Source organism: Balaenoptera musculus, chromosome 16 (assembly GCF_009873245.2).
Source record: "Balaenoptera musculus isolate JJ_BM4_2016_0621 chromosome 16, mBalMus1.pri.v3, whole genome shotgun sequence".
Lineage (NCBI taxonomy): Eukaryota > Metazoa > Chordata > Mammalia > Artiodactyla > Balaenopteridae > Balaenoptera > Balaenoptera musculus.
In genome coordinates this window covers 41,983,593-41,999,103 of record NC_045800.1, presented here as the reverse complement: position 1 = coordinate 41,999,103, position 15,511 = coordinate 41,983,593, and the positions used below count along the sequence as shown (strand labels likewise).

At 32.4% G+C, this 15,511-nt stretch overlaps 1 protein-coding gene across 8 annotated transcripts in view; it reads left to right on the top strand.

Moving 5' to 3' along the window:
- PCDH15 (protocadherin related 15) overlaps positions 1-14,696 on the top strand; it is a 747,310-nt gene extending 732,614 nt beyond the window's left edge. For 3 of the 8 annotated variants that reach the window (XM_036828600.1, XM_036828601.1, XM_036828602.1), the window contains 2 exons: positions 10,588-10,696; positions 14,075-14,626. In XM_036828600.1, coding sequence (XP_036684495.1) covers positions 10,588-10,696; positions 14,075-14,626 — 661 coding nt within the window. Of the gene's footprint in view, positions 1-251; positions 318-2,887; positions 2,907-4,572; positions 4,612-9,658; positions 9,730-10,587; positions 10,697-11,710; positions 12,572-14,074 lie in introns of those variants that run through there. The other 5 variants (XM_036828596.1, XM_036828597.1, XM_036828598.1 and 2 more) reach the window with 4 other exon arrangements.
- Positions 14,697-15,511: the final 815 nt, after the last annotated feature.

Here is a 15,511-nt window from a genome sequence, read left to right as displayed (position 1 = left end):
GTATATTAATATAGATTCAGAGCCCTACAATGAATGCATCATTTCATTGGTTTTGTTTGACTCATATCATGTGACATTTTTTCAAGAATTTGATCTGGCATCCCCAATTAACAATATCAAATAAAAAACGTAAAGTTAATTATTTTCATTAGTTCCTCTACTTCAGATTCTTTTCATCCAAATCAAGAGTAATTTTTTTTCCTGGGGTTCTTGAACATGAATTTTTTCTCTCTTTCACTGAAAAACTTCAGTTGGAGTTTTTGTTGGCAGCTGGTCATATGCATGAGAACTTGTGCTATTTGGCGGACTCTGACAAGGTATTATTGACAACTGTGTAAGCCTTTAATGTGCAAGTGTGCGTGTGTGTGTGTGTGTTTATGCTATTTTGTATCAACCTCTTGGAAATGTGAAAGAAATGTCTTGATAATTCCTTAGAATTCTTTGATAATGAAATCTCTAATTACCAAAGAAATATAAGAAATCCAAATAACAATTTTATGTAGGTATGTATAGCCTTATTAAATTGTTACTTTGTCCTTTTTTATAGCATTTTTATAATTTAAAAAATTTATTAGTATCTTTTTTTGACTGGGAACTCTTTTTTCTTTCTTTTTTTTTTTTTAAACATCTTTATTGGAGTATAATTGCTTTACAATGGTGTGTTAGTTTCTGCTTTATAACAAAGTGAATCAACTATACGTATACATATATCCCCATACCCCTCCCTCTTGCATCTTACACTTTTCAAATGAAACGTCCATTGCCATGTTTTATATTTAATCTAGTGTTTTACTGACACATTATGTTTAGAGATTCCCTTCATCATAAAAGTCAATTGGAACATCTTCTACATGAGACCTAAAAATATTCTTTGAGTATACAAGCCAAAATATTATTTCTCTCCACAGCTCTTAAGCCCCCATAACCTGACAACCAACCTCTAAAAACAGAATGCCCTTTTTTCATTCTGCATTTATTATGATCCAGTTAGTGCACAAGAAATTATTAGGTACCTTATTAAAAGACATAAACAGGTTACCATACATTATCCTTATTGTTAAAAGTAAACAGTAATACATACAAATGGTGTAAAATGAAAAATTAATACACATTGGATATAAACTACATAACAAGACGCATCAATATCATATGAATGGTTTTATAAGGATCAGTAGGAAGTCATGTTAATTGAAAGCAGACAGATAACTACACATATTGATTCGTTGTTTACCTTTTCTGAGTTACTTTTTGCCTTTGAGCTAAGACAAACAATACAAATAACTAAATAAAAGGCAACAAAAAGGTTCAAAAAGTATAGTTCAACAAAAAGTATAGTTCATCTATTGATATTTTTTAGTTCCTACGTTATGGAAAATATTGCTAATGAAAAGAAGCAATTTAAATATCCTAGAAAATAAAATATAGGTTTTATTGGATATTTTATATTACATATGTGACTCAGTAGTCATTATTAAAACCTAAATATGAGCTCTCAACTCTACATATCTCTAAAAGATACAAATTGAGTAAAAGCTGAAAATGTCTAAACTTCTAAATGCTTTAGGATTATCATTCCCCTATTGGCAGAACCATATAATATAAGCACCCTGCAACACCCCCAGTGGATGCCTGAAACCTCGGATAGTACCAAACCCTGTATATACTTTTCTGTCCTATACTAATGGGTGGGTAGTGTATACAGCATGGATATACTGGAAAAAGGGCCTACTCATATCCTGGGAGGGACAGAGAAGGACGGTGTGAGGTTTCATAATGCTACTCAGATTGGAGTGCAATTTAAAACTTACAAACTTTTTATTTCCAGAACTTTCCATTTAATGTTTTTGGACCATGGTTGACTGCAGGTAGCAGATAGAGATACCACAGATAAGGGAGGACTATTGTAATAAATTGCTGATAGCAATATATGCGTATAAGCACTATATTACCATTATTACCAACGATTTCAATCAACAATGCCTTAACCACTTAAGATGCATTCAAATAAGCAGACTTATTTTTTAAAGTCCTTGAAATATTTTAAATAAATTTTCTACAGATTGTTTTGCTGAACTTTAGAAAGTCTTCATAATAAATCTTCATTGCAATTGTTTATTAATTTCATATAGCATAGTCAACAGCACCGGTTTTATATTTTAGGTCAAGTGTTTAATGAATAATAAATGAAAAATCTTCATAATTAATGACATTCAACATTGAAAAGATTCCATGCTTTTTTCCCTCTCAAGTACAGCCAACTGTTTCACTTACTTGTCCATTTAACTTTATAATCTTTAGGTAATATTGAATGTTTGGCTATTATATCTCTAAAAACTCTTTTACTTCATGTTTAATAATGTAATTGACCTTTAAAGGCTAGTCAATATTTTGCATTTATTATTTTTAGAATAATTTGACACAAAAAAGTCTTACAAACATTTGGAAGAATATGTTCTAGTCATGGAGATATTTTTTTTTGTCCTGTACCAATATGTTTTTCATGTGTGAAGCATATCTTTTCCCCAAATGAGTATCTTACATGTATCAAGACTTGTTTAGGACAGACATGATGTAGAATATTTTTAATACAACTGATCATAACAAAGTATGTTATTATACACCATTGAGATAAAATAGATTGTGAATGGTTTGGTGTTCATATGGAATGAGGGTCTGGAGTGATAATTATTTTTAATAATGCAGGCATGAAACCTTGATTCTCCTGTCTTGATACTGCCACAAAATATATTTCTCACTGAGACAACATTTTAGAAAAATTTACCTTGTCAGTTTTTCTCTGATTTTCTTAAATTACCCTTATCTATAATTCTATTTAATCTGAAAATCCAAGATGTTTAATACTGATTTCTTCGTTTCTGCCTTGCAGGAGAGGTTATACATCAGAGGTAAGGGCTTTATGGTGTTATGTTACATTATAAGCTTATTAGGACAATATTTATGTTATAGGCAGGACTGATTTACATTCTTTCAAAATGAGGGTATTTTCATTTATTTTAACAAAACTTATAAGTATGCTTTGCTATTCATTTTCTTGTATATTTGTTGCTTCTTTGTTTTGGGGTTTTATGTCTATTATTCAATGGGTGAACAAAGATCAACTGCCGAACTTTTCAAAGATAAATTTATTTTTTCCTGAATTATTATCTCTCAATATTGTGACATTCCCCCAAATTTATTTTTCTAAGGCTATAAATCTAATCTAGAAACTGTTTCTAATTTAGATACTTTTTTTTTTTAATCAGTCCAAGGCTCATTCCTACCATGTTTGAGCTTGAGCTTTTGAAGAGTTAAAAACAAGTCAGACTATTAGAAAGCTGTGGCTTTTCTTTGTGTTAATTTGACTCTCAGTCTGCAGAGAAGATACTGGGCATTCTGGCCAATGGTATTTGGTGAATAATACTGTAAGTGGTGCTATCAATGAATCACTGAGAAGTTAGTATAGTTTGGCATACAGCTCTTCAGTTAAGAGAATGAAATAAGCATATGACCTAATTGGCTAACAGTTTAGAATTCATATGACCTAGGTTTTCTGTAAATCAAAATAAATGCATTTAAGAAAAACTGATTTTCAGGAATAATTATAACGGCTAACAGATTGAATCAGAATATCTCTAACTCCAACTTCCTACCCCTTTAAGTGAATACCTTAACTGCACTAACTCATTAACATCTGTATCATGGAAAATCTATCCCTTCAGTCAAATAGTTGTTCTATTGGCCATTTCACAGTTGGTTCATTGGTAGGATTATCTCCCTGAACTTCTCTGCCCGCTTTCCCAATGCTTACTTTAAGATTTATGTTGTATAACTATTCCCCTCAAAAGTTGAGAAGCCAAAATTTGAATTGTGTATCTTGTTTTCATCTGGTTAAAGTATAAATTATCATGAAACAGATCAATAGAGACTGTGTTCTTTGAAAAATATGGGTGAAATGGGGGGCAGTGGGAAATGATCTCTGCAAAAACTGAGGAAGGACAATTTCTTTAATCACAAAAGAATTTCTGAAAACGTGCTTAATGCTTGAGTTCAAGCAATCCACATTTTGGTAAAAAGAAAAATGGGGAGCATGTCTTAAATATAATGATGAATATATTACAACCATATCATTATTTTGTGTGCCCTACCCTTCTTCCTCATGAACCTGATTATATATAATATGACTGGGGAGAAAAAAAGAGGGGCAATTTAAAACAAGGTTAAATTTGCTAAAAAGAATTGTGTGATACTTAAAGTGCTTCAGAACCATAAATGACTCTTTGTACTATGAAGCTTAAACCAAAAAATCATTTATAGATTTTTATTTATTAAGGTTATTAGCTTTGATGTTAATTAAAACAATGATGAAATTAAAGCACATTAATTAATTATGGTCTAACATTAATAGTCAAAATATTATTTAATGCTGTTAGTAGCTGTCACATGAATAATAAATCATAACCCAAGGTAACCAGTTTTAAGCTGTGGCCTTTTTTTCTCTCTTTTCAATGATAATCTACTTTTTCCACCTGAATTATTTTCTAAACCTTTTTCTATTTTACTTTCCTTTGGCAGCAACAACAACTGCTGAGGCCTTCTCTCCTTAAACCAGAGGTATCAATTTTTTTTCTTTTCAACCTTCACTGAGTCTTGACAATACTTTATGTGACTTCGAGGCCCATCTAACATGTGGACAGAGTGGGTGGCTGCCAGTATGGCATAATTTTACAAGGAAGAGAAGAGGTGTTTTTAAATTAAAACAACTAAGCAAATAAATAAGCAAGCAAATCACCTCTCTGCTGTTTTCTGGTGACTGAAATTCCAAATTTTTAGCTTCATTCTCTGGGAGTTAGATAAATAAGACCTTTGTTCCTATTAAAAACAAGCAATCATTAAATGAAGCGAGTCATGAACCTGATCTGTCAGTTATCTTAGTGAATCTAGATTCATCAGAACTGTTCTTGAGATCAGATTTAGGTTAGGCAAAGTCTGAAGAAAGAACGCTGACATCTGTGCTGAAATCACAAAGGTAGAAATTAGGTTGTGATAAACAGACTTTAATCATTGAAATGTGATTCAAAATACTGCCTTTGGGCACATGTCTGTTTTAAGATGCCTATGACATGTTCTTCTGCAAAAAGAAAAAAGATATTTGGAGTTATATAATAAATGCATATCATTTTTATTTATTTATTTATTATTCGTATATACTTCCTAAATAAAAAGCATATATATTAAAGTTAATTTTAAATATCTCCTTACTTTGGAAAATTTAGTATTTTATACACTCCACTTAAAAAAATTATTCCTTTATTCCTATTTCTCAACAACAGAATCTTAACTTTGCTAAAGACAGGCATTTTGTGGTTAGAATTTACTCCCCAAAATTGAGAGGTTGAGTGACAGGAATATTCAACTTTTATACATTTTATCAAAAATTTCCATGGAGACTTCTCCATAAACTGTTGAATCTGATAACTCAGAGTTAAAATCCAAATGCCAGTTACTGGATGCAAGGCCTTAGTCAAGCTATGTATCCTCCTAAGCATCAATTTCATCTTTTATAGAATGTTGGCAGTAATATTTAATATATAAGCTCCTAGCTCAGCAGCTGGGACATAGTGGGAAGAAATTCAGTAAATGGTAGTTATTTTTCTTGTTTTGTTTGCATCAGTATAAACTTTTATACTTTGGTCAATAAGATACTAGGTTAATTCTATGTGTGTGTGGTCAGCAAAAATTAATATTTTAAAATAACATTAAGCATTTGATCTGCCCATAAAAGCACCTTTGGCAACAGGGACTGTGTGGAACAGCAAAAAAGACCACTATTCCACTATGTTTTCGGGCTGACTTAAGGAGCTTCATGGTCACCAAGTCCTTCCTCCATTGTCTTTTTTTCTGGGTGGTAGAAGTATCCAAGACTGACCCTTCAGAGTATTCCCTTCTACTAGCTCCTATCTCTCCCTACAGACTACAGAGTGACAGATTAAATCTATGATTGAGTTTCCTGGGTTCTTCCCCAGTTGCTCTATCCTTCTATTGTATTTTTTAAAGTCATTTGATGCCAGATATATATTGTAGCTAGCAAGAGCTGAGTTTCATTTACTGTTCAGAGAAAAAGAAAAAGTACGTGTCTGTAAAGAAAATTGATTATTTTAAAATCTGAAATCCACTCAGTCGCATTATGTTTCCATAAATATTTTTCATTATTGCTAAAAAGTTATTAGAATTCAACTTCAAAACCTTTGGTTTTTTTTTAAATTGTTGTAAGAACACATAACTTGAGATCTTTCTTCTTAAATTTTTAAGTTCGCAATACCGTATTGTTAGCTATAAGCAGAATGCTGCACAGCAATCTCTAAACTTTTTCATCTTGCTTAATTGAAACTTTAGACCTGTTACATAGCAACACCACATTTCCCCCTCTCCCCATCCCCTGGCAACCATCATTTTACTTTCTGCTTCTCTGAGATTGACTATTTGAGATAACACATGTAAGTGAAGTCACGCAGCATTTGCCCTTCTGTGACTGGCTTATTTCACTTAGCACAGTGTTCTCAAGGTTCATCCATGTGGTAGCATATGGCAAGAGTTTTTTCTTTTTTTTTTTTTTAAGGCTGAATAATACTCCGTTATGTACCACATTTTCTTTATACATTCTTCCATTGATGGACATTTAGGTTTCAACTTAAATCATTTGGCAGTCTTTGCTCAGTCTCCCTATGTATTAGATAAAACATGCATTGGTCAAGTAGTTAAGTCTTACTCCTGAGACCTATTTGCTTCATTTAAACCAGTATAATTACGTTGCGTTTTGGATGCCTCAAAAGTCTAAGCCTACCAATATGAAATGTGTATTTTTTTAAGTATTTAATTTGAATAAGTCAAATTTAGACTTTAACTTTGTCTCAATTTCTTATTGGTCTGAATTGGCTTCCTACAATAAACCTTTTCCTACAATAAACATTTTTATTGGAAATAAAACTGCAGACATAAAATCATATAGTGCAGCAAAATGAATTTTTACAGCGTGCTCATGCCCTACTAGCTCTCCAGAAGCCCCTCCATGTTAACACTCAGATATTATTTCTCCTTTCCCTAACCACTCACCTAGCTTCTTTTTTCCCAAGATAAGTATTTAATACATATATTTAATTTCAGCTTTATCGAGGTATAAGTGACAAATTAAATTGTAAGATATTTCAAGTGTCCATTGTGGTGATTTGACATATGTATACACTGTGAAAAGACTAACACATCCATCCTCACATATTTATCTTTTTTTTAATTTTTATTTTTTTGGTGAGAATATTTAAGTTGTACCCTTTTAGCAAATTTCAGTCATACAGTACAGTGTTACCAACTGTAGTCACCATGTTTTATATTAGACGCTCAGACCTTGTTCATCTTATAGCTGAAAATTCGGACACTTTCACTAACCTCTCCCTATTTCCTGCACTCAGCAACCACTTTTCTACTCTGTTTCTATGAGTTTGGCTTTTAATTTGTTTTTTTATTTTCAGATTCCACATATAAGTAATACCATACAGTATTTGTATCTCTCTGTCTGGCTTGTTTCACTTAGCATAATGCCCTCAAGGTTCATTTCATGTTGTCATCACAAATGGCATGAGTTCCTTCTAAATAGAGCCGTTTATTGCTCAGTAGCAGCAATATTGTAGCCAATGAGGTTTTTCCAAAGTGTGATTACTGCTAATTGAAAACTTTTTACCTGGTTTCTAACACCTAGATTGGTTTGTCTGCTTTTGAAGTTTATATAAATAGAATAATACAGAATCATGTTTCATTTTGTACCTGACTTCCTTTGCTCATCATTCTGTTGGGGAGATTCATCTCTGCTGTGTGATGTAGTAGTGTGCTTATCTCATGGACTTTTGCATCAGTTTCAGTTTTAGGCTGTTATAGATGATGTATTTTGGTGAACAATTTTACATATATATGTTGGGCACATAGACTGAACTAAATTGAATTTCTGTGAAAAGAGATGCATATATTTGACTTTGGTATTATTCCCAAACATTTCCCAAATGGTTTTGCTAATTTATAATCCCTCCAGAAGTATATGAGAGCTCCATGTCCCTGACACAACATGGTATTGCTGATCTATTTATCTATCTATCTATCTATCTATCTATATATTTACTTTTAGTTAATCTTGTGGGTAAACTGAATCCTTTTTAACATCAAAACTGGATTCTTTTGCAATTAATTCACAAAGTATTTGTAACCGCAAATTCATCAGAGAGTACATTTAGTAGAGGAATTGCAAACTTATAAAAATCTAGGGAAGTGATGTAAATGAACAGAGTTTATTCAATGTAAAAAAAAAAAAAAGAGCAGATGGGGCATCCTATTGTGACTGGGGGTGTAGATGTAAAGAATAATGTGGTTGAGAATACAGCAGTAACCAGGAGAAAAACAAGATTGCTTTAAGGAGTAGTACCACCAACTAAATTCATGAAGTATAAAAATATGAGCCCAGTGTTGCCATCTTTTTATTTTTTGAGAGAAATCAAAACTCAGATCTTTAACAGCATTTTCTGATTAGCATTTGGGCAACTAATCACTTTTTTAAAATGATATTTGCCAAACAAAGCACAAGTGAAGGCTATTGTCCATTTCCATCATGCAGGCTGTGAATTTCCACACTTTTTAAATGATATATTAGTGTCCACAGAGGACTTTTCCTGACTCATACTATATCTGTATCAACAAAATTAGTTCTTATGAATAGTAGATGATCTTAGAAATAAGTATCCACTCGTTTTCCTGTGTATACCTATACGTTTTCCTTCTTCCCTTTTCTTACTTCATTGCAAATTAATTTGGTTAAACCTTGGCAGTTCAACTTATTTAAATGTTAAAATAGAGTTAAAGAGGGAAATACAGTGAAATTGAATTTAATAGTTATTTAAAGCTAGTTCTATATGTATGTCTCAGGAAAAATATCTTTCCATAAGTGTAGAGTGACAAAAATCAATATTGTCTGGAATTTAGAACTGGAAACCTCGAAAGGGCCTATTGTCTGACAAATTTCTTTAAAAAAAAAATTAAATTCAGAATTAGCAGTATGTTTTAAAGTGCAAATATCCTTGGGATATATCACACATTAGCACATTTTTTATTAATGTATAAATGATTATTTTCAGATCTTTTCATAAGAATAGCATTTGATGAATGGAAGAGCTCTAGATACTAGAAAATTGTTATCAGGATGATGAAACAGTGCTGAAGATAATGTTATAATTTTCTTCAAGGCTAAAGTGTATTAGTAATATGTTAAATAGATTGAAATATTAACTGTCTATTGATAGTTTTTAAAATTATCTAAGAACAAATGATATGCTTATCCGTTATCTTTAACAGGTTTACCATTAGACAAAATTTACTTTCCCCCTCCTCAGTTCTAATAGCATAACTTAATTTTGTGTAAAAGAGTTAACAGCCAAATATATATATATATATATATATATATATATATATATATATATTTGAATATGTTTAACTAACATTTGTAATTAAAGTTATTTTGACAGCAGTGTTTTGAGTCATCGAATACTAGGTCTGGAAATCTGACATTGAGCTGAAATGTGATAAGAATTTATTTTCAAATGTGATTTCTCTTTTTGAATAATAGGAGTTATCCATGGAGTCTGGAATTGATCCTGGCCAGGAATATGGACAAGATTATTACAGTTATGAGCATGGGTACATCTTCAGATTTTTTATCCAGTATCTTAATATTTTTATGAATAATAAAGTGTTATTAAATGACTATTATTACTAGCATTTTTATGAGTGTCATTTCATCAGTTTCATTTTTGAAAATGAGTTATGTATCTAGTTTTAGCTTCAATCAAGTTTAACCATGTTTCTATATTGAATTCTGTTTTGATGTTTATATTGATATTGGCTACAACTTGAAAAATGCAATAAAATTATTCAAATTATTTAAATCAGAAATAGAAGTCAAACATATTTGCTCAGTTCCTGAATTCACCATTTCTTTCATATGAGATATTTAACATTTTATCTAGCCAATCAGCCTCAAGATTTGCCCAAGAGAAATGAAGAAGAAAACATACTTTAGAATCCGGTAATAAGCATTTCGAAAGTCAGTTCTACACACATAAGTTAACTGCTTTCTAAACATACAGTAGAGGAAAATAAAGACCATTACAGATCATATTTGAAGCAGATTTTTACTATAAACTTAGAGAATTTATGTTTTGAATAAGCTATCATACTTTCAGAAAGAATTTGGCGCCCTAAATTCTTCAGTTAGTCAAGGAAAAATATTCCTTTCTCTTCACTCTAGTCTCTCCTAAAACTTAAATCTGAAATAACTGTTCTTCTTGTTATTCCAGGGTACCATTATGGCAAAAGTCATTGGTCATCAGGTTATAGTTCTTTCTCTATGATTTTGTAACTAGTTTACAAGGAGCCCAACAGGTGCTGTATAAATATCTGTTGATTGAATGATGAAGAAAAAGAAGAAAACAGAGATCAGTCATGGTTATACAGATCAAATGAAAAACTGCTTAAAGTTGTAAGTTTCTGTTACAGGTATGAAATGCCTCAATATGGAAGTCGCCGTCGTTTGTTACCACCAACTGGACAAGAGGAATATGGTGAGGTGGTTGGCGAAGCTGAGGAGGAATATGAGGAGGAAGAGGTAATTACTGTAATTTTTTTATGTAATGTTAATATTTCAAGAATAATATTTTTTAGCCCTATTTGAATAGCAGGCTACAAAACATTTCAAAAATCAGAAATCCTATTCACTTAGTAGTTGATTTCCATAGAACAATTTAATAACGCTAACCATTCCATTGCCTTGTCTATAGAAAGAAATTATTTTTATATGTTTTATTTATTTCTATAAAACATTAAACACTTGGAATAAGGCCACAATAAAATGTATATTTTATAAAATACTAAATGTTATTCCATAAAGATAATATTATAATCAAATACATTAAAAAGTATTTTGCAAAACAAAATGCTCCCACATTGTCTAGCAAACCTAAAAATAATGAAAAAGTACAATATCAATCTTTTAATTATAAGAGAAAAATAAAACCACCAGTATTCTTAATGGAATTATATCATTTAAGTTTAAATTACCATAATTCATCTATATCAAATTCTTATACTTTGCCTGAAATATTTATTTGGAATACTTATCCAAAAATTTTAAAGAAAAAAGTTTTGATGTCACTGTAGTTTTACCCTGTTCAAAATTTTAAAAATAGTCAGATTTTACATTAGCTATTCAGATAAGCTATCATAATTTCCTGATTGCTTAAAATTTTGTTAAAGCAAATACATAAAGCTATTAATCAAAGTCTAGGGATGGGAGAGGGAAGAGGTAATGATTAATTTATTTCTTTCTCTTTTGATCTAAGGTGCAAAATAAATTTTGAATAAGAAAAAATGAGAAAGCATTAAATTTTGGTATTATAAGGTATAAGCTAAAATAAAATAATTTACATTTCCTTGAACACCTTCTCTCTATATGCAGTGGGGATAAACAGTAAGGAATTGTGTGATTGTTCTATGAAGCCAGTTTTATAACTTGCATGAAGCTGTCAGCCTGCAGATTCACTCTTGCTTAACTTGTGTGAGACACGGTCACATAATAACCATTCCCCAGCTGACACTGCAATTGCATTTTCATGATTTTCAGGAAAAGGCAAAGAAAGTTAAAAAACCAAAAGTTGAAATTAGAGAGCCTAGTGAGGAGGAAGAAGTAGTTGTCACTATTGAAAAGCCACCAGCAGCTGAGCCAACATATACGACGTGGAAGAGAGCCAGGATATTCCCCATGATTTTTAAGAAAGTTAGAGGACTAGCTGATAGAAGAGGCATCATTGACCTTGAGGATGAAGAGTGGCAGAGACGCCTTGAGGCAGAAGATAAAGATTATTTGAAACTAACACTGGACCAAGAGGAAGCTACAGAAAGCACAGTAGAGTCGGAGGAGGAATCCTCAAGCGACTATACTGAATACAGTGAAGAGGAATCCGAGTTCAGTGAGTCTGAGACGACAGAAGAGGAGTCTGAAACAGAGACACCCTCTGAGGAGGAAGAAAGTTCTACCCCTGAATCAGAAGAATCGGAATCCACGGAGTCAGAAGGAGAAAAGGCAAGGAAGAACATTTTTCTTGCAAGAAGAAGGCCCATTGCTGAAGAGGTCAAGAAAGTCAAAGATAGAAAAGAGGAGCTACCTGAAGAGCCAGAAGAACGGAACGTGGAAGAAGAGGAGGAACACCCAGCAGAAGAACAGGAAAGTGAGCTGGCCCCTGTGGAAGAGCCCACAGACCTCGAATCTCAAGACATCACTGAGGAGGGCAGTGCAGAATCAGCTTCAGTGGAAGGAGGTGTGGAAAGTGAGGAGGAGTCAGAATCGGGTAGGAGTAGCAGTAGTAGTGAAAGTCAGTCTGGAGGTCCTTGGGGCTTTCAGGTGCCAGAGTATGACCCAAGCAAGCGAGCAAACCAAAAGAAGTCTCCAGGAGCAAGCTCAGAAGGTTACAACACAGCACTTTAAAAGAGATCACAGTAGGTGAAAGTTTTGCAGTGATGAGTGCTCTTGTGTGCAGTGCCTTCTGTGTGTTCTCTGAAATGACATTTGAAGGGGAGGAAATTGATCATGATTCTTATCTGACTTAAGATTTAGAAGCATGCCAGAGAAGTGAATATATATGCTATCCAAACAAACAGATTTGTATATCAGAATATATTAGGGTAAATCTGACTGATCTTTCCTATATTAGTAATTCAGAAGACATGCAATCAGTTACTCAGTATTTAATATTTCATACTGTGATTTCTGTTAATGCAATGGGGCATTATGTATTGCCAGTGATGCTCTGACTACTGGAATGGACTATATGAATATATATATATTATATATATATATACGGCGGTTTTGTATCATCTTAAATCCTTAGGAGAAGCTGTAACAAATGAGATCTCTACAAGTCTACTTTTGCATATATGTACATTTCAAATGGCAAACATATTATCAAAAATATCATGAACATGTTCAGTTAGGTTTATAGCTGGCAGTTTCAAATATTAGAAGTTAAATTATATAAATTTTAAAAAATAAACGTTATTACCATTTCCTTTCTGTTGTAGATAGGAATTAAAGTGGATTTAGAAAAAAAATTGAATTGTAACAGTTATAAATTTTTTTTCTGGGTAACATAATAATTTTGAAATATATATCTGGAAATCCAAAATCATGGCTTACTTAGTGCAACACGTTGGTACTTCACATATCCCAAAAATGACAATACTATTTTAAGAATAACCAAGTAGTTTTTCACCTCTGCACCTTGTCATTTCTAATGTGGATTGGTAAAAGAAAAATAAATTTGTGAAAATTTCCATTGTGTTCCAGTTGCTTACTAAAGGAAAATTTACAATCATTAGTTTTCTGTTTTGTGTATTACAAAATAAATTGTGCAGGATGGGAAGATATTTTCTTTTAAGTTAACATATATTTAAATGGGATGATCCAGAAAACCAGGACGCTTCAAGTGAATAAATGCATCAAATTATACAAAAAGTTTGGCTAATAATGGAGGATTAATTAAGAATTACAATATTGTAGGTTTAAAAATATCTTTAAAATATTGGGAATGGAAGTATTAGCATGAACAGAATATACTAATAATGCTGGGCTTTCCTTTCAATTTAACTTTCCCGAAAAGTATAGCAACTGTCAAAGAATGGATCAGATTCTTAAATATAACCAATATACTTTTTTTTCCCACAGTATAGCAGTAATTTGATCTAAAATAATACAAGTACTTCCTGAAATGTCTACTTTCCAACCTAGCAACTCTTTTCAGAAGTTATTACGCTCTCAAACCAATGAAGAATTTGTGGAAAAGAAACTGATGTTAATAAAAAGGTTCTTCCCTCTACCTCTTGAGTTGTTACCTTTGATAGCTTTCTGTCAAAGGTTTCGAATTTTGCAGGCATTGTAATCTTTACCCTTTTAATTCCTTTAATAATGATTCATGCTTTTTTATTTTGACAGTGGGCAAGAAAAAGAATGATAAAGTTAGTTGTTGATCGAGAGTATGAAAGTAGCTCAGCTGGAGAAGACAGTGCTCCTGAATGTCAGAGAAACCGTCTTCACAATCCTAAAATCCACAGTAATATCAATGGCAATGTATACATTGCACAGAATGGCTCTGTGGTGAGAACCCGCCGTGCCTGCCTCGCCGATAACTTAAAAGTTACTTCCCCTGTTCGATTGGGGAGGCACTTTAAGAAACTAGACAAGTTGGCAGTGACACATGAGGAGAATGTCCCCTTGAACACATTATCGAAGGGGCCATTTTCTACTGAGAAAATGAACACAAGACCAACTCTGGTTACATTTGCCCCTTGCCACGTGGGGACTGACAGTACAACAGTGAAGCCTTTGGGGAACAGGCTGAAAAGCACAGTTGAACAGGAGTCCATGGTTGACAGTAAGAACATCAAGGAGGTTCTGGACTTCAATAGTGACCACACGCAGTCAGATGACGAGGAGCTTTGGATGGGTCCCTGGAACAACCTCCATATACCAATGACAAAACTGTGACTGATTTTTTTTAAAGTTATTTTAATATTTACTTCAGTTTTTAATAAACTGCCCTTTTTATTGTCACCGAGAAACCAACGTATGGGATTTATATCATGCACACAAGCTAAAACATTGAACAACAGGCTTTAAAGTTTAAAAAGAGACAGATTTACACTCACATTTGTATCAACTAATTGTTCTTCCCAAATATCTTTTTGGACAGACTCTCAATTCACTATATAACATCATTTAAACATTTAGCTGTTTTGTTGGGCCTTGAAATTTTTTTCATTTTAATAAAGAAGAAATAATTTACTAAATAATCATTTATATTTTGTTGATTAACATAGATTACTTTTCATCTCTAGCTTCACGGAACTTGTTTTGGTGCATGTAATTTTACTTTTCATAAAAAATGGGAAAAATTTATATTAGAGGATTTTACAGGTAACGGGTTTATACAGTTGCTGTCTATACCATCCTGATTTTTTAAATGAAAGATTGAATTACAAAGAGTGATAGTTAATGTGGGGATCTTCTGTAAATTATGTAGAATCATGGGCCTATTTTCCTTATTGTCCAATAGAAAGTTTTTCAGAGTTTTCGTATGTATATGTTGACCTATTAAACAACACTTGAAGTCATATCTCTTTTATAAATATCATTTACAATTTTCCCTGGTGTGCGCCCCACACTCTGTAAACACTCTAACCATACCAATCATAATAGGCAATTTAGTGTAGCCATTTGAAGTTAAATAATTATTTGGAGCATCAGAGCAAAAGCTTCCTGAGGCAAGAAAGGGTCAAATCGGCAGTAATGCATCTAGAACCACAATTTCAGTATGGAAAGTATAGTAAGATCAGAGAAGTCTCACATTAATGCCACCGAACATGAATATTT